Source organism: Alligator mississippiensis, chromosome 1 (assembly GCF_030867095.1).
Source record: "Alligator mississippiensis isolate rAllMis1 chromosome 1, rAllMis1, whole genome shotgun sequence".
Taxonomy (NCBI): domain Eukaryota; kingdom Metazoa; phylum Chordata; order Crocodylia; family Alligatoridae; genus Alligator; species Alligator mississippiensis.
The window spans coordinates 283,823,942-283,843,104 of record NC_081824.1 but is presented as its reverse complement, the minus strand read 5'-3'; the positions used below and the strand labels follow the sequence as shown (position 1 = coordinate 283,843,104).

Sequence of the window (19,163 nt, the reverse complement as noted above, 5' to 3'; positions counted from 1 at the left end):
AATGATGACCCCGAAGTCTCTTTCTTCCATAGTGCTAACCAACATAGCACTGCCGAGCCTATAAGGATGCTGCGAGTTTTTCTTCCCAAGGTGGAGAACCTTGCATTTATCGGCGTTGAACACCATCAGATTCTCATCCGCCCACTTGCTGAGCCTGTCCAGGTCAGCCTGGATCACCCGCCTGTCTTCTGGCGTGGATGCTTTGCCCCAAAGTTTGGTGTCATCGGCGAACTTGGCCAGTCCGCTTCTGACACCAGTGTCCACATCATTAATGAAGATGTTGAACAGTATGGGTCCAAGGACAGAGCCCTGGGGGACCCCACTGTTCACAGGACACCACGATGAGTGACTTCCATCAATTACTACCCTCTGGGTCCGACCCCGGAGCCAATTTTCCAGCCAGTGGATCGTGGGGGACCCAAGGCGACAACTGGCCAGTTTCTCCAGGAGAAGATCATGGGACACCAGATCGAAGGCTTTTTTGAAGTCAAGATATATGACATCAATCTCATCTCCCTTGTCCAGGTGATAGGTCACCTGGCCGTAGAAGGAAATGAGATTGGTCAAGCAAGACCTACCCGCAACAAACCCGTGCTGGCTATCCCTTAAGATGTTGGCATCGGCCAGTCCATTAAGGATGGCCTCCTTAATAAACTTTTCTAAGATCTTCCCCAGGATAGAAGTCAGGCTGATGGGCCTATAGTTAGGCGGATCCACTTTCCTCCCTTTCTGGATGATAGGCACCACGTTGGCCTTCTTCCAGTCTTCGGGCACTACACCAGAGCACCAAGAGTTTTCAAAGATCCGCGCTAGAGGCTGGGCTATGATGCTCACCAGCTCCTTGAGTACCCTGGGGTGAAGGTTGTCAGGGCCGGCTGACTTGAAGGTATCCAGCTTCTCAAGATGTTCCTTCACAAAGTCAGCATTAATGGAGGGCAGGGGATCACCCTCACCCGGACTTCCAGGCCCTGTAGCAGGCACGGGCGTCCCATGGGGCTGATGAAAGACCGACGCAAAGTACCTATTTAATAGGTTGGCTTTTTCCTGGGCGTCAGTTGTCAGTTGCCCCATCTGGTTCAGCAGGGGTCCAACGTTGCCCCTGCTTTTCCTCCGGCTCCCCACATATCTGAAAAAGGACTTTTTATTGTCCTTGATGCTCAAAGCTAGCTGGAGTTCAGTTGCAGCCTTGGCTTTCCTGGTCAGCTCCCTACAGGACCGGACCAGTGCAGAATAATCCTCCTTGGAGGTGACTCCCATCCTCCATCCTTTGTAGGCCTTTCTTTTTAGCCTCAGGAGGTCTGCTAGGTCCCTGGAGAGCCAGGGGGGCTGCTGTGCCCTCTTGCTGCCTTTCCTCCGAGATGGAATAGACTTAGTTTGTGCATTGAGGATCGCTCCCTTGAGGAGCAACCACTCTTCTTGAACTCCCCTCTCCCTGCGGTCACAGTCCCTTAGGGCCTCACTGACAAGCCTCCTGAGCTTGTCAAAGTCGGCTTTCCTGAAGTCAAGGACTTGCGTGTTGCTGACCGACTTGCCAGCTTTTCGGTGGATGGTGAAGGTGATCAGCTCGTGGTCGCTGTCACCCAGCTTCCCATCGATCATTAGGTCACCGACTAGGTCCTCCCCAGTAGCCAGAACCAGGTCGAGCAGCGCTTTGCCTCTCGTTGGCCCATAGACTTCTTGAGTCAGGTAGAGGTCATCCACGCACGAGAGGAAGCTCTGCGACCGCTCAGATTTTGCTGAGCGATCCTCCCACGAGATGTCTGGGTAATTGAAGTCACCCATGACAACCATGGTCCTGGAGCAAGCTGCCTCAGCCAGTTCCTGGGCAAACTCCTGGTCTAGCTCAGGACTTTGGGTGGGAGGTCTGTAATAGACTCCCACCATTGTGTCCCCTGTGCCGTGTTCCCCACAGATTTTAACCCAGAGGGTCTCCAGCCGTCCACCCTGGTCGCCAATATCGGCTTGCAGGGACGCGTAGCTTTCCTTAACATAGAGAGCTACACCCCCGCCCCTTTTCTCTACACGATCCCTCCTGTACAGGGTATAGCCATCTATCCCCGTGGTCCAGTCATGGGTGGAGTCCCACCAGGTCTCCGTGATCCCTATGACATCGTAATTGTTTGCACTGTGCAGGAGAATGAGTTCCTCCTGCTTATTCCCCAAGCTCCTGGCATTTGTGTACAGGCAGGCAAGCGCCCCCTGGGGGGCTCCTTCCTTGCCCACAGATTTTACCAGGGCTGGGGCTGGGGCGGGCTCCCTTGAGTGCCATGATCCGCTGGCTTTGCAAGATTTGCTCAGCGGGCCAGCAGTGGCGGTTGTGCCCCCGTCCCCCAGCGGGCTTAGTTTAAAGCCCGGTGGAGCAGGTCAGCCAGTCTGGCTGAGAAGAGCCTCCTCCCTAGGGGAGAGAGGTGGAGACCATCTCTTCCCAGCAGCTCGCATGGGACATCTCATGGGAGGATCGCTCAGGAAAATCCGAGTGGTCGCAGAGCTTCCTCTCGTGCGTGGATGACCTCTACCTGACTCAAGAAGTCTATGGGCCAACGAGAGGCAAAGCGCTGCTCGACCTGGTACTGGCTACTGGGGATGACCTAGTCGGCGACCTAGTGATCGATGGGAAGCTGGGTGACAGCGACCATGAGCTGATCACCTTCACCATCCACCGAAAAGCTGGCAAGTCAGTCAGCAACACGGAAGTCCTTGCCTTCAGGAAAGCCGACTTTGACAAGCTCAGGAGGCTTGTCAGTGAGGCCCTAAGGGACTGTGACCGCAGGGAGAGGGGAGTTCAAGAAGAGTGGTTGCTCCTCAAGGGAGCGATCCTCAATGCACAAACTAAGTCTATTCCATCTCGGAGGAAAGTCAGCAAGAGGGCACAGCAGCCCCCCTGGCTCTCCAGGGACCTAGTAGACCTCCTGAGGCTAAAAAGAAAGGCCTACAAAGGATGGAGGATGGGAGTCACCTCCAAGGAGGATTATTCTGCACTGGTCTGGTCCTGTAGGGAGCTGACCAGGAAAGCCAAGGCTGCAACTGAATTCCAGCTAGCTTTGAGCATCAAGGACAATAAAAGGTCCTTTATCAGATACGTGGGGAGCCGGAGGAAAAGCAGGGGCAACGTTGGACCCCTGCTGAACCAGATGGGGCAACTGACGCCCAGGAAAAAGCCAACCTATTAAATAGGTACTTTGCGTCAGTCTTTCATCAGCCCCATGGAACACCCATGCCCGCTACAGGGCAGGGAAGTCCGGGTGAGGGTGATCCCCTGCCCTCCATTAATGCTGGCTTCGTGAAGGAACATCTAGAGAAGCTGGATACCTTCAAGTCAGCCGGCCCTGACAATCTTCACCCCAGGGTACTCAAGGAGCTGGCGAGCATCATAGCCCAGCCTCTAGCGTGGATCTTTGAAAACTCTTGGCTCTCTGGTGTAGTGCCCGAAGACTGGAAGAAGGCCAACGTGGTGCCTATCTTCAAGAAAGGGAGGAAAGTGGATCCGGCTAACTATAGGCCCATCAGCCTGACTTCTATCCCGGGGAAGATCTTAGAAAAGTTTATTAAAGAGGCCATCCTTAATGGACTGGCCGACGCCAACATCTTAAGGGATAGCCAGCACAGGTTTGTTGCGGGTAGGTCTTGCTTGACCAATCTCATTTCCTTCTACGACCAGGTGACCTATCACCTGGACAAGGGAGATGAGATTGATGTCATATATCTTGACTTCAAAAAAGCCTTCGATCTGGTTTCCCTATCATCATCTCTTGGAGAAACTGGCCAATTGTTGCCTTGGGTCCTCCACAATCCACTGGCTGGAAAATTGGCTCCGGGGTCGGACCCAGAGGGTAGTAATTGATGGAAGTCACTCATCGTGGTGTCCGGTGACCAGTGGGGTCCCCCAGGGCTCTGTCCTTGGACCCATACTGTTCAACATCTTCATTAATGATGTGGACACTGGAGTCAGAAGCGGACTGGCCAAGTTCGCAGATGACACCAAACTTTGGGGCAAAGCATCCACACCAGAAGACAGGCGGGTGATCCAGGCTGACCTGGACAGGCTCAGCAAGTGGGCGGACGAGAATCTGATGGTGTTCAACGCCGATAAATGCAAGGTTCTCCACCTTGGGAGGAAAAACCTGCAGCATCCTTATAGGCTCGGCAGTGCTATGTTGGCTAGCACTATGGAAGAAAGAGACTTGGGGGTCATCATTGACCACAAGATGAACATGAGCCTGCAGTGCGATACTGCGGCTAGTAAAGCGACCAAAACGCTGGCTTGCATCCATAGATGCTTCTCAAGCAAATCCCGGGACGTCATTCTCCCCCTGTACTCGGCCTTAGTGAGGCCGCAGCTGGAGTACTGCGTCCAGTTTTGGGCTCCACAATTCAAAAAGGATGTGGAGAAGCTTGAGAGAGTCCAGAGAAGAGCCACACGCATGATCAGAGGTCAGGGAAACAGACCCTACAATGACAGGCTGAGAGCCCTGGGGCTCTTTAGCCTGGAAAAGCGCAGGCTCAGGGGTGATCTGATGGCCACCTACAAGTTTATCAGGGGTGACCACCAGTATCTGGGGGAACGTTTGTTCACCAGAGCGCCCCAAGGGATGACAAGGTCGAATGGTCACAAAGTACTACAAGATCGTTTCAGGCTGGACATAAGGAAGAATTTCTTTACTGTCCAAGCCCCCAAGGTCTGGAACAGCCTGCCACCGGAGGTCGTTCAAGCGCCTTCATTGAACACCTTCAAGATGAAACTGGATGCTTATCTTGCTGGGATCCTATGACCCCAGCTGACGTCCTGCCCTTTGGGCGGGGGGCTGGACTCGATGATCTTCCGAGGTCCCTTCCAGCCCTAATGTCTATGAAATCTATGAAATTTTGTCTAGCCTTGTGGGTCTGATCTTGTGCGTGAAAATATAGTTTATATTTGAGAGAGAATGGGAATAGAAATTTCTGAATAATTATTAGAATTCGGTCAAGCCAACTCATACGTTTCAACTCATTTTAATAAGCAGACTATGTCATGGGATGACTGACTCCACAATCTTCCAGGCAAATGATATATTATTCTGTTCTGAAAACTTTTCTTATCTGAAAACTCTGCATATGAACCTTGACCATGGGATTTTCCAAAATCCTCAGAACTGACTTAGTGATCCCTTGGGGTCTTTTAGTCAATTATTTTAATGAAAAAAGTGTTAGACCACTGTTGATCACTTTTGAAATTCCTATCTTAAATTTACAGAAAAGAGATTACAATACTGTCATGTGAAATGCTTAGTTAAATGTCAGATGCTTTTACCACCAGTTGCTTGCTGTAAAAATGTGTATAGCTTACCCAACACACTATTACAACATATACCAGACATAACTGTGGTTAATCTATTTTTTTATTTCAGGGCATTTTTACCTGGAGAGCACTAGACATCTGATTTTCTTTTTATTCATGATAACTGTTAAATTCTTCAGTAAACTATCTTTCTGATTGCTTTGAAACACTAGAGAGCAAGGAACTATTCAAAACCTATCTGACGCATCCCTTAGGAAAGGTTTGTAATCACATTATCTAATATCAATAAATAAAACAATACCCATCTTACTACTCTTTTGATATTGGTGCTTGATGAAATAAGCAAGGAAAATTGCTATTTATCAAAAGGTAAAGCAATGAAAACAAATGATCTTTGAGAAAAAAAAAACACAGGAAGACAGGCTTGCTCCGAGATTATCGTTCATCTGGCCCAGGGGGACTCTCTGACATTGACCTCTGGCTAGTTTAAGTTCACTTTCTTCCACAAGCTGATGGAATGGAGAATCCAGCCCACAGAATGGAAGATGGTAATGACATCAGAAAATTAATTAAAATAAGATGACAGGTAAGGGCAAGAGTACCATGGCTTTTAAATATATATTTTAAATTATAAATTGAAAACCAGTGCCAAAAGGCTCAGTATTAAAAGTTCTTAAACTTGTGCTAAAAAATGTCTTATGTAATTATGATTTGTAACTTTGGAGTTGAAAATCTAAAGTAATTTGGCAGAAACCAGTACAGAAAAATACATAGACATTCTTGTGACTTAGAAGTAAGCGGACTGATCTTATTCTGTGATACTAAATAGAAGATAGTTTAGGATAGGGAGCAGAGTGTACCACAAATAGTTTTTTTTTTTCCCCCAAATGGGAAGACTTGCTTGATTCTCATTTGTGTAGGACAATCAGCACACATTCTTCCTTAAATTTAAGTCAATGTGTAATGAGAATGGCTTTCATTACAAAGAAAAAAAGAAGAAATCAAAACTTGAGAAATGATGAGTTTTCCATTTTAAAGACTCTCTCTTTAATATCAAAGTCTTAAGCTTGTGGTTTAGGGTTGATATTCATTGAAATAAAAAAAAGAAAAACATCTATATGGATGCTTCATTAAAAAATATTTAACATGACATCATTTACATTGAACTTTATTTTGAAATGTGTAAAATTCCCCAATTGCTTTGGAGTTTGCCTGCATGTCTTAAATCACTTCTGAACTCTCATGCCAGACTTCATCTTTTTTCCTTTTGCATTCACTGAATACTATATTTACAGTTTTTGCTTGGATGTATTTTGAGATAGTTTCATAGTTGGCAGGGTCGGAAGGGACTTGAGCAGATCATCTAGTCTGACCCCCTGCTATGGGCAGGAAAGAGTGCTGGGGTCAAATGATCCTGGCTAGGTGATTATCTAGCCTCCTTTTAAAGACCCCCAGGGTTGCAGTGAGCACCACTCCTTGGAAGTTGGTTCCAGATCCCAGCCGCCTTGACAGTGAAGTAGTGCCTCCTGATGTCTAGTCTGAACCTACTCTCAATCAACTTGTGGCCGTTATTCCTAGTTACTCCTGGTAGTGCTCAGGGGAACAGGGACTCTCCCATTCCCCGCTGGTCCCCCCTGGTAACTTTACAGATGGCCACCAGGTCTCCTCTCAGCCTTCTCTTGTGAAGGCTGAACAGGTTCAGGTCCCGTAGCCTCTCCTCGTAGGTCCTGCCCTGCTGCCCCCTGATCAAGTGAGTGGCCCTCCTCTGGACCCTCTTGATGCTGTCCACATCCCTCCTGAAGTGCGGCGCCCAGAATTGGATGCAGTACCCCAACTGCAGCCTGATCAATGTTGCATAGAGGGGGAGGATCACCTCCTGGGACCTGCTCGTGATGCATCTGTGGATGCATGACAAGGTGCGGTTAGCCTTCCTGACCACATCCTCACATTGGCGGCTCATGTTCATCTTGGAATCAATAATGACTCCAAGATCCTTTTCTGCCACTGTGCTGATAGAAGGGAGTTTCCCAGCCTATAGGTATACTGCTGGTTCTTCCTCCCCAGGTTCAGTACTTTGCACTTGTCAGTAATGAATCCCATTCTATTCTCATCCACCCACCTCTGTAACCTGTCCAGATCTAGTTGTAGCCTGTCCCTCCCTTCTATCATGCCCAGATGTATTTGTCAGTCATGGGAATCGTTAACTACTTAGAGACATGCATCCTTTTATGATGGCAAAAGGAATAATGTGGACCCCTTTAAAAACTTGATCTGCTTTGGGTAAGTAAATCTTCTCTCAAGGTATGGGCACTCAAATTACTGGAAGGTAAGCTAGGGTATGACATTAGGGTGATTAGCAACTCCACTTGCTATCTTTATATGCATATCTATTCCTGGATAAACCTAAGATTGTTGCATTTGCTGTTTTATTGGACAGAAAAATAAACTTTGCTTTTAACAAACTAACTAGAGGTGTGAAATTGATTCTTTCAGGTAAGTTAAACCTTTTTACAATTATTTTCCTCTTCATAACCACAATACTTCTGTGTAGAGGTAAAGTATTATGAAATCTTTCCCATTACTAGTACAAGATTTGGAATTTCCATGCATCATACACCTTTAACAACTGCTCTAATATATTTGCTGAAACAGCTGGCACCAGCGTTTCAACCTTTCTTTGTCTATGTGGGATAGTAAAAATTAAAAAAAAAACAAAACCCTTCCATTTTCTTGTCTTTATCCTACCTTTATGCCCTATATTCAGCTCAGTGTGCTGATTTCATTATTGCTTCCACTCCTATGCTTGTATGAAGATTTTTTAAAAATGGAGATCCAGCATTTTGCCAGTGATCAAAGTCCTTCCATGCTGCCTTTGCATTCTGTTTCTGGTGTCACTTTGCCTTTTCATCATATTCTCTTCCTTGTTCTGAATTGCTTCACTGACTGCTGACACCATATTTCATGAACCATGTGCTAGATGATTAAGATAAGAGGATTCTGTGTTCCAAAAAAAATTAAGCTAGGTCTTCTTTATGGGTGCCATCTTATGGAGAAGCATGCAGCTTTCTAGCCATGTCAAAATGACTGGCTTTCTGATGCCCTCTCCAGTAAGCTGTACTTCTCCGTCCAAGATCCCTGCAGTTTGCTACAGCTCTATGACACTCTCTTTTGACCTCAAACTAGAAGATAAGGTTAGAAGACAGGTGTCTGATCAAGGAATGCTACAGCAGTCATTGCATTTAAGCAATGCTACACCTGCAGCAGGCTACAGCCAAAGCAGCCTACTGAGGGTCACAGCACTTAGAAGAGTTTAGGGCATCCTTGAGGCAGGCTATCATTTAGTTCAGAAACCAAACCAGGTCCAAAGATTGGAGATGGACATCAAAAGTGGTTTTCGTCTTCATCTAATATGGTTCTCTGTACAATAGTTTGTATTCTGTGGCTGTGTCTGCATGAGCATAGACGTTTGTTTCCCTGGAGACAAGAAGCAGCAGCACAACTTGTGCTGCTGCTACTTGTCCCTGAGGAACGCCTGTGCCATGTGCCTTCTGGCATGCGGCAGATTACCCCAGCTCGGTTAGGGGAGGCTGGGTCCAGCACTAGGCTGACTCCAACAGCCTTACCTTGGGTCCTGGGGGCCTCTTGGGGCTATAGCAGTAGCAGTATGGATCCTGCCTCTCTGAGCCTGGCCAGCAGCTGGAGTGTGGCTCCAGACAGCCAGGCTCTGGTTTTGGGTGGCACTTGCTATGCCCAAGTGAACCACTCCTTTTTTTTTTTTTTGCTCAATTATTTTTGACCCCGGCATCTCCTCAAACTTTGAGCACAGAAAATAGCTGATTGTGTGGTATATGGCACAGTGCCACATACCACTCAACCATGCTTGTCTGGACATGGCCTGTAGGTTTGTCCATGCTGTTTATTATTGTCAGTTGTGAGCATTTAAACATTCCTATAGTGATACAGTAACACTGAATGAGTAGAGTAGTATCAGAGTTACATATGCCCTCACAGTGTTACTGAATTACACTAAACACTTGTTCAGGTCTTTGTGCTGGCAATTTTGCACTGAACAATAGAACAATATTGTTTCACAAATGTACTGGTGAAAGAAAACAGTTTTCAACTAGCTATGGGCTTTTATAGTACCCTTTCCTGTGGTGTCTAAGCAGATCTCATTAAATAGAATCTGCATGGCAGCTGTCCAGTAACAAACTATGACTGGATATATCAGTTCAAGCATTCAACTCTTTTAGTAGTTGATTTATTACCTGAAGATTGAAATTCTCAAGTAACACGTTATTTAGGCAGGAACACGCTACAATTGCAGTAGAATCCCCAAATGTTTTTTTTTTCCATCTGTCAATGCAAGTTCATAGCATTCAACTTTTCTCAATGATATGAAGTTTCTTATATTTTGCAATTTTAGATGATGGCTAGTAAGAGTCTTTATTGTATTTCCAAAATATTTCTTTCCCTTACAAAACTAGTTGTATTTAAAAATAGTCAGTTTAAAAACAGGCTGTAAAAGTAGTCAACTGGATAGTTTCTGTCTTCCCCTTATTTACTCTTGAACTATGTTTTCAGCACTGAGTGCATATCTACATATTCATTAATGCACTTAAGGTAATGCACATCAAATCTAGTACCTCTGGGCACCTTTACATGTGCCGGATGTCTGCTCCAATGTGATTAACTTAGTCTGTTGGAGCGTGTTAATTTATATTATTCTGCGTGTTAATTAGGATTATTCTGCACTGGTCCGGTCCTGTAGGGAGCTGACCTGGAAAGCCAAGGCTGCAACTGAACTCCAGCTAGCTTTGAGCATCAAGGACAATAAAAAGTCCTTTTTCAGATACGTGGGGAGCCGGAGGAAAAGCAGGGGCAACGTTGGACCCCTGCTGAACCAGATGGGGCAACTGACAACTGACGCCAAGGAAAAAGCCAACCTATTAAATAGGTACTTTGCGTCGGTCTTTCATCAGCCCCATGGGACGCCCATGCCCGCTACAGGGCCGGGAAGTCCGGGTGAGGGTGATCCCCTGCCCTCCATTAATGCTGACTTCGTGAAGGAACATCTTGAGAAGCTGGATACCTTCAAGTCAGCCGGCCCTGACAATCTTCACCCCAGGGTACTCAAGGAGCTGGCGAGCATCATAGCCCAGCCTCTAGCGTGGATCTTTGAAAACTCTTGGCGCTCTGGTGTAGTGCCCGAAGACTGGAAGAAGGCCAATGTGGTGCCTAACTTCAAGAAAGGGAGGAAAGTGGATCCGCCTAACTATAGGCCCATCAGCCTGACTTCTATCCCGGGGAAGATCTTAGAAAAATTTATTAAAGAGGCCATCCTTAATGGACTGGCCGACGCCAACATCTTAAGGGATAGCCAGCACGGGTTTGTTGCGGGTAGGTCTTGCTTGACCAATCTCATTTCCTTCTACGACCAGGTGACCTATCACCTGGACAAGGGAGATGAGATTGATGTCATATACCTTGACTTCAAAAAAGCCTTCGATCTGGTGTCCCATGATCGTCTCTTGGAGAAACTGGCCAATTGTCGCCTTGGGTCCTCCACGATCCACTGGCTGGAAAATTGGCTCCGGGGTCGGACCCAGAGGGTAGTAATTGATGGAAGTCACTCATCGTGGTGTCCGGTGACCAGTGGGGTCCCCCAGGGCTCTGTCCTTGGACCCATACTGTTCAACATCTTCATTAATGATGTGGACACTGGTGTCAGAAGCGGACTGGCCAAGTTCGCCGATGACACCAAACTTTGGGGCAAAGCATCCACGCCAGAAGACAGGCGGGTGATCCAGGCTGACCTGGACAGGCTCAGCAAGTGGGCGGACGAGAATCTGATGGTGTTCAATGCCGATAAATGCAAGGTTCTCCACCTTGGGAGGAAAAACCTGCAGCATCCTTATAGGCTCGGCAGTGCTATGTTGGCTAGCACTATGGAAGAAAGAGACTTGGGGGTCATCATTGACCACAAGATGAACATGAGCCTGCAGTGCGATACTGCGGCTAGTAAAGCGACCAAAACGCTGGCTTGCATCCATAGATGCTTCTCAAGCAAATCCCGGGATGTCATTCTCCCCCTGTACTCGGCCTTAGTGAGGCCGCAGCTGGAGTACTGCGTCCAGTTTTGGGCTCCACAATTCAAAAAGGATGTGGAGAAGCTTGAGAGAGTCCATCGAAGAGCCACGCGCATGATCAGAGGTCAGGGAAGCAGACCCTACAATGACAGGCTGAGAGCCCTGGGGCTCTTTAGCCTGGAAAAGCGCAGGCTCAGGGGTGATCTGATGGCCACCTACAAGTTTATCAGGGGTGACCACCAGTATCTGGGGGAACGTTTGTTCACCAGAGCGCCCCAAGGGATGACGAGGTCGAATGGTCACAAACTACTACAAGATCGTTTCAGGCTGGACATAAGGAAGAATTTCTTTACTGTCCGAGCCCCCAAGGACTGGAACAGCCTGCCACCGGAGGTCGTTCAAGCGCCTTCATTGAACACCTTCAAGATGAAACTGGATGCTTATCTTGCTGGAATCCTATGACCCCAGCTGACTTCCTGCCGTTTGGGCAGGGGGCTGGACTCGATGATCTTCTGAGGTCCCTTCCAGCCCTAATGTCTATGAAATCTATGAAATCTATGAAATACGCTCCAACAGTCCCTGTGTCACATTTATTCAGTGTCCCTGTGCTTCAAAACAGCAGCAGGGGCACTTGAACTAAAGCTCGCTGAGTGAGCTTTAGTTCAAGCACCTCCACCACCATTTTGAACCATGGGATGCTGAATACACATGACGTTGCAGATGCTTTAATTAGAGCGGTGCTTGGAACCGCTCTAATTAAAGTGCCTTCTCCCCCCCTCTGAAGCACATGTACAGAGGTCCTCCATTGTGAGGTACTAGAAACAGGCACATTAGCTTATTTTAGCTAAAGAGCGTGGTTTTTCTGTGATGCCTTCATGTGCATTAAAATAGGGTAATGAGCATTAAAGCGCACATGCGGATTCACCCTGTGAGTGTTATGTTCTTATTAGTCAGCAGGTCCCCAGAACAGGCCAGCTTTCCCTTTCATCAATACAAATTCTTATTGCAATGGCCCAAACTTTTTGGATGAAGCTCTTCAGTAATTGATCTACTTTCTTTTAAGTCAATTGCTTGGGTTCTTGTAAAAGAGTGCTATTCCCACGACACCTTTTAATATTTATTTGCAAGTGCATACCTAATTTGCAAGGGAAGAAAAAGTAAAATAATAATAAAAAAACTTCAGAATATCATATTGAGATGACAGATCAGTGGCTGATTTTGGAACATCTCATGCTTGCCCATGATCTGTTATAAGGCAAATCATATCCTATATACATTTCTTAAAAGATATTTAAGGCATTAACAGCAGCAGTTATGTAAATCTGAATTTGCTCCATTGGCTGCAATAGGTTGAACGGAGGACAGTATTCTGTATTTCTGCATTCTGGAGCTTAAAAACGCAGAGGTAGTGTGCCCTTCCCCAGTGAATCCAACACTATCTGTAAGCTCTCTAAGTAGGGTGACCATATTATGGTAAAGGAAATCTGGGATGGGGTAAGGAAATCCACACACCTGCCACTGATGGTGGGGTGAGACAGCATGGAGGCCCGCAGCCAGGCTCTATCCCCTGCATGCAGAGGATGGACCTGGGTGGGAATGGTCCCTCCCCCCTACCACTGGCAGCTCTCGGGGGCACCTCAGGACTTGGCAATGGCCACAGCAGCAGGGCTCACCTTGTACAGGTGCCCAAGCGTTGCCCTTGGTCCCCTCCCCTAGCCTGCCCCTCACCCCAGGCAGGAAGAGCAGTGCCCACCCCACTCCCCTGCCTCCAGCTACTGCTCAGCATAAGCCAGGCTGGGCTCTGCAGGTGGCAGCAGCCTCTGCCTGCAGAAGCCAAATTTGGGGCTCTTGCTTCAATTTACACCAACCAGCTGGGCTGGCCTGCGAAATCTGGGACTGTCTCAGCCAGTCGGGGACATATCGTCACCCTATCTCTGAGAGAGTACCCTTTGCTCTGAATGGGGTTTCAAGACCAGGGAAAAGTTATTGAGGAATGAAGCAACAAAAAGGAGCTTTATCTCAACATAATTCTACCGGTTACAGCAAATGGAGTCACACAAACAACTGGATGTTGATAGCACCCTTTGGGAGTGCTTAGGGTAGCAGGAATTGAATAATCAAAAAAGGCCTTTGTTTCCAAAAGGCCAGAAAGCAGCACCTGGATGCAGGCAGGTGAGCATCTGGCTGTAGGACTCAATGAAAGTGTGCCTCTAGGAACTGAGGGCAACCAGAATATAAAGCAGTCAGAGATTTTTCCATTACTCTCCACCCCTGGTCTTCACCATCTCTACAGCAGGGAGAAGCCCACGCACAACAGATTTAGTAGTGCTGTGGGTGAGAAAGTAAAGTGGGAAAGGGATGGAGATGCCCTTGATCTTGCTGTTAAGCTATGACTGCTTTAGAATGACTACTGTAAAAGTCACACTGATAATAAAGCATACACAATAGATCACTCTCACAACACTATTAACATTACTTTTTCTCTTTTGCAAAGTTTCACAAATTTATTTATTCTAATTGGGTAGCTATTAGAAATTCAAGATTACATACTCAGGTTCTGTGAGTGGCGTTGTTTCATTTGGCTCATTTACTGGGCTCCCATCTTCATGATTGGTAATTCTTTCATCCTCTGTTCTCATTTCCACTATTGGCTCTTTTGATCCATCTTTCCTAAAAATTATTAGAAGAATCTTAACCTCCATTGTCATGTCTTTAGCAGGCGTTACACTTTATTAATTACCAAGTTCCCTCATTTCAAATCCTCACCAAAGAAAAAAAAAAAGTCTATTATCACTTATGGCACTGGAACACATTCAATATAACATGTTTTTGATGCTTTTAGAGCAGGGCTGTCCAACGGGTGGCCTCCTCCCCAAATCCTGATGCAGATATTACTCCTCTGATCCCAGTCCAGGTACTTCTTCCCGTACTGCTCTTTTGGTGCTGCTGCCTGAGTCTCTGGGATCCTAACTCCCTCCCTCAGCCTCTGCTTCCCACCCGCTGGGGGAGAGGGGACTGTGCAGATTGTGAGGCCCAAGGAGCCTGTGTCTTGTGAGGCCTGGTGAACTTACAGCAAAGCACCATGCAGAGATGCCCACATGACTCAGTGCAGTAGGGGTGGCCCATGTAGTGCAATATAGTACAGCGCAACCCATGCAGTATGGTGTGGCACGGTGTGTGGTGCACACAGAGTGCAGCCATTAGCCTCTCAGAAGTTGGACAGCCCTGCCTTATAGTATTCAACTCATTCTATAGCTATGGGCACTTATCTATTCTCTATATAACCACATTTAGCAGAAGAATGACCATTTGCTAATAATCACGGTGGCTAGGAATAATCTTATGATGTACTCTTAAGATATTATAGAGTACTAGGTACAGACATTGCATTTTTATCTGTATAAGTGATTGGGAACTGGTCTATACCCATAACAGAACAAAAAATCGGTGTACACAGATTGGTTTAAAAATGGCAGAACCCAATCTAAGATAGATCTGAATAGATGTGTACTCAAACTTAATCAATTTAGGTAAGACCGGTGAATCAAACTTATGTACCAGAATCCCTATCAATTCATGTTAGGTCACTGTCCACTGGCATTCCAGGCTCCTTTACTGCCCCCACTAGCCCTCCCTTGAAGGAAGGTGCGATAGCACTTGCCCCACGCTCAGCTGCTCTGACCGAATACCCAGTGTGTCCCGTCCCCGAGGTGTCACAGAGCCAAGTCAGCACCAACATGGGAAAGGGAGGCATGTGTCCCTGCACAAGCCCCGTCAAGAAGCACCCTATGATGTACACAAACACCTGTCACATTAACCCAGGAGAACCCCTGCAAGTGGGCACAGCACCATGGAGCCTGATTGGGCTGTCAGGCAGGGGCGAGCATTCCCCCTCCATCTGCCTTGTCCTCTATCAAGCACAGGCATCTGACAGCTGCCATCAGGTAGCATTGGGGGGAGGGCTGTGGAAATGCTTGCCCATGCCCGGCAGACCAGATGGACTCTGTGGCGCTGCACCCGCTCTGTTGGGCTCAGTGTCAGGTCTGTGTGTACACAATGGGGTGCTTCATGATGGTTCTTTCTGAAGAGACACACATCTCCCCCTCCCCCCCCGACACTGCCTGCTTGCAGCTGAAAGATGTCCATAGCTGAAAGATGACAGAGCAGGGGGAGGGGGGCATGCTCACCTATGCCTGGCAGCCTATCAGGGGCTAAGCCAGGTGCTCAGTTTTGCTTGGCAATCTCTGGCAGCCTAGGGAGCCTGCACAGCAGACTGGGTGCATTTTTACACATGTAAGTGCCGCAGCACTGGGCGCTTTGAAAAGCAGCTGTATAAATAGCAAAACGAGTGCTGGCGGTAAGAAAACAGCGGCGGCACACTTTGAACTAAAACACATTGCAGGTGCTTGAGTTCAAAAGCATGCCATCACCATTTTCTGTGCACTGATGTGCATTTTGCCACTTATACAACTGAACACAGCTCAGTGCAGTTCGCCTCAGCTCGCATCTGCTCCAACGTGGCGGATTGTCAGTGTGTTGCGGGACAAAAAACTTTGTGTATAAATGCCCTAGGAGACATGCAGACATGCCTCAGCCAGTGCACCTTGCCTGTGTGACCCCCTCCCCCTCCCACCACTGAAGAAGCGAACATGTGTTCTGTTCACTACTGATCTAACCTATGCTGCTTACAGAAAACCTCAACACTTAGATTGATTCTGCCTCAGGCTTTCTGAATGTCTGTACTTAGCCAGTGTACCCTATGTAAAAGCATAGGGCCAGATTCTTACTGTGCTGGAAGTCACTTATACTGATTTGGCAGTATAAAGAGCCTAAAAGTTAGTATTATACAATTTATATCTAACTTAGGGTCTTTGTCTATTGCCATAACATGATAAAAGGGCCGATTTGTAAGTTAGAATATGGCACATTTTCATCACATTCATTCTGTCTCATATGTCCTAATTTTATGAACAGGCGAAAGTACTCTACTCATCACATCAGCTAATCATTTCTCATATCAACCAGACAATGCATTGTAAACAATTTGGGGCAAACTGGTTGTTTATTATATGCTTTATTGGGTCCAGCACAATGACTGTGTCCAATCCTAGTCAGAGCCTCTACTTTCTATGGCAACATAAAGAATGTAACTATTTATTAATACCCTTTTTTTTAGCATTAGAAGGATGGGATAGAGGTTTCCCAAAATGAATCTAATGCTTCAAAAAATACTCCTTTTCTCATTTAGTTTATTTCTGTTTGACTCAGGTTCCCAGCTTAATAACTTGAATGTTGAAAGCACAGTTAACTCAGGTGAAATAAAGGTGACAGTCCTCATGTTTAGCAACCTGTCCTCTACATCTGCTGCATGCCAGAGATTGTCTAATTACTAGCTACTTGATCCCCAAAAAAGGGATTGATCCTACTCTATTCTATGTCTTATATTTCTGTATTGTTGCCAGAAAACCACTATAATTCATACACATAGACTTTATAGTGAAGTTTCCATCAGTCTGGAACATGCATGGGGAGCTCTGTCTAACACTTACTGGTAGTTATTCTTGGAGAGAGTCTTTATCCCTTACCAGTAAGGAAGGCAGCAGAGAGATGCAGGTAATGAGTGTGCTAGACAGACAAGTGTAAACTATAAATTGACCAACTAGGGATGCATATGTTAAAATAATACCCCAAAGCCTTGGGCTATCTGAAAAGCAATACCTAATAAGTGCTTATTTACCTGTGAAAGCTGAATTCAAGTTTTAGCCAACATGGATCAAATTAATGCTTATTTTTGAAGACTTCAACAGGAAATGTTCAGTTTATGAGGCATTAAAGTTGAGTGCTAGTTAGAACGAACCACCATTCTTTTCATAGAAGCATCATTTAGGATAACAGCTACCATGTATGTAAAAAGGCTATGAATCATAATGGGATTGGTAAAAGGGGTTATAATTTCTATTCAGCATATTCTATAAAATAGGACATTATTATATATCCCAAAGCCTGGAAAAGCATGCTTTTTAAGTAGCAGAATGCATTCAGAATGCTCTTTTAATTTCTAAAAAAGATTTAGACCATTCATAAAAGAAACATTCCTTATTTCTATTCCAGCAGCCTGCATGATCCACATACACTGCATCTTCTATAATCAGTACACATGGAACATAGACAATAGAAATATATTTTGCAGTAATCCAATCTAATAAAAAGAAATGCAGAAAGCTACCAGCTGCAATTGGGGGAAATTAAGATGTCCAGTGATTTATTTTAAGAAGCCTAGGTACTGTGAAAGAAATGGAAATGGCAACTATTAATGGATAAAGGAATGTGTTTCTGAATTTTATGACTGTCCACAGACTCCACAAAAGAAACTTGTACAATTGCCAAGAATATTTGGTTTAGTAGGTAGCATGATTGATGGCTAGGGACATGTAACCTGGAATATCAGGCTGCTGAAGGATGTGGGGAAAAAAACCCAAACAAAATGGTACTTTACTTTCAGCTCAGTGCACCCCTGCACCAAGACCCCTGCATGCCCAGAAGAGGAACCGCACCAGTTTGCCCTGGCTCATCCAGTATCTGTATAGATCACATGCTTCAGTTTGGGCACTTTTATCTAATAGCTGAAAGAAAGTGTTGTTTGTGTTTTTTTCCCCCATGACTGTCAGCGATTCCAGTGTTTTTATTACAGTATCTCACGCAGAAAGAAGTTGAGGGATGGAAAGGTTGTGAACTTGGAGTTGAAAAATTCTCTTACAAGAGACCGACAGCCAGGGCATGAGCATAAGCAACACTGTGGGTAAGTGCAGATGTTATACTTAGATCAACCTAAGGAGGGTTATGTTGATCTAAATGCCAGTGTGTACAGACATTTGGGGTGGTTAGTTTGGGTAACAAACTGATGGCCCAATCTAACTTAGTTCACCTTAGTTTTCTACCCTATCAGCAATATAGATATTTCCATACTTATTTCCACAGGAAGAAAATAGAACTAACTAAAAATTGGGAGATAGTATGCTATAGGTTTTCCTTCTTTCATATGTTTTGAAACCTTGTAAAAATTGAGTCCATAAAGTAAACTTGGAGGGGAGGGGGTTGTGTGTTTTTTAAATCAGAACTTACACTGTTGGTTTCCATAGCTCTTATTATCCTCTCAACAGTTGCAGAAACAAACAGCTACCATGGATGGACCATACTTCGATATTCTTTTAGTGAATTAAAAACAACAAAGCTTGTGTGGGAAATGGCACGCTGTTTTACTCTTTAACTTATTTTATGCTTTAGAACATATTTGCAATTGCCATTGTACAATAAACCTGCTTTTAATTGATTTATAACTCTACTAAGGCCTTACATAAGCTTTAAACTTGAGATTCATTTTTTTTTGAGTTCCAACAAAACTTGTGTTTCCAAAAGTCAGTGGTTAGTACTGTTCTTCACATTAGTATCAGAGAATGTACAGATATCAGATTTCTGACTTAACGAAGTGGAGTGGAGTGGGTAGAGTTTTAATTGTTCTCTCATTTGCTGCTCAAGAACCAAAGATTTTTCCAAGTATATTTCTCATGTATGAGCACTGCTCCTCTGTGCCCAAATAGTCTAAATAGCCAAAACAGGAAATTTTGTAATGATACACTGCTGTCATCTTTTATAAAGACAACATTTGCCAATACTTGTGTCACATCTAAAATAACATCATTATTTCCTTATCTAAAGATTAGTACAAATATCAAGATTTTTTCATTATTCATTCATTGTTCCAGCAAAAAGAATAATTTATTAAGCAGCTTTCTAATTAT

General features: G+C 45.5%; 1 protein-coding gene across 1 annotated transcript in view; it reads right to left on the bottom strand.

The window, feature by feature from the left end:
- NCAM2 (neural cell adhesion molecule 2) overlaps positions 1–19,163 on the bottom strand; it is a 569,780-nt gene that overhangs the window by 10,400 nt on the left and 540,217 nt on the right. The window contains exon 17 of the mRNA XM_019476390.2: positions 13,915–14,034. Within this exon, the coding sequence (XP_019331935.1) occupies positions 13,915–14,034 (120 nt within the window). The remainder of the gene's footprint in view (positions 1–13,914; positions 14,035–19,163) is intronic.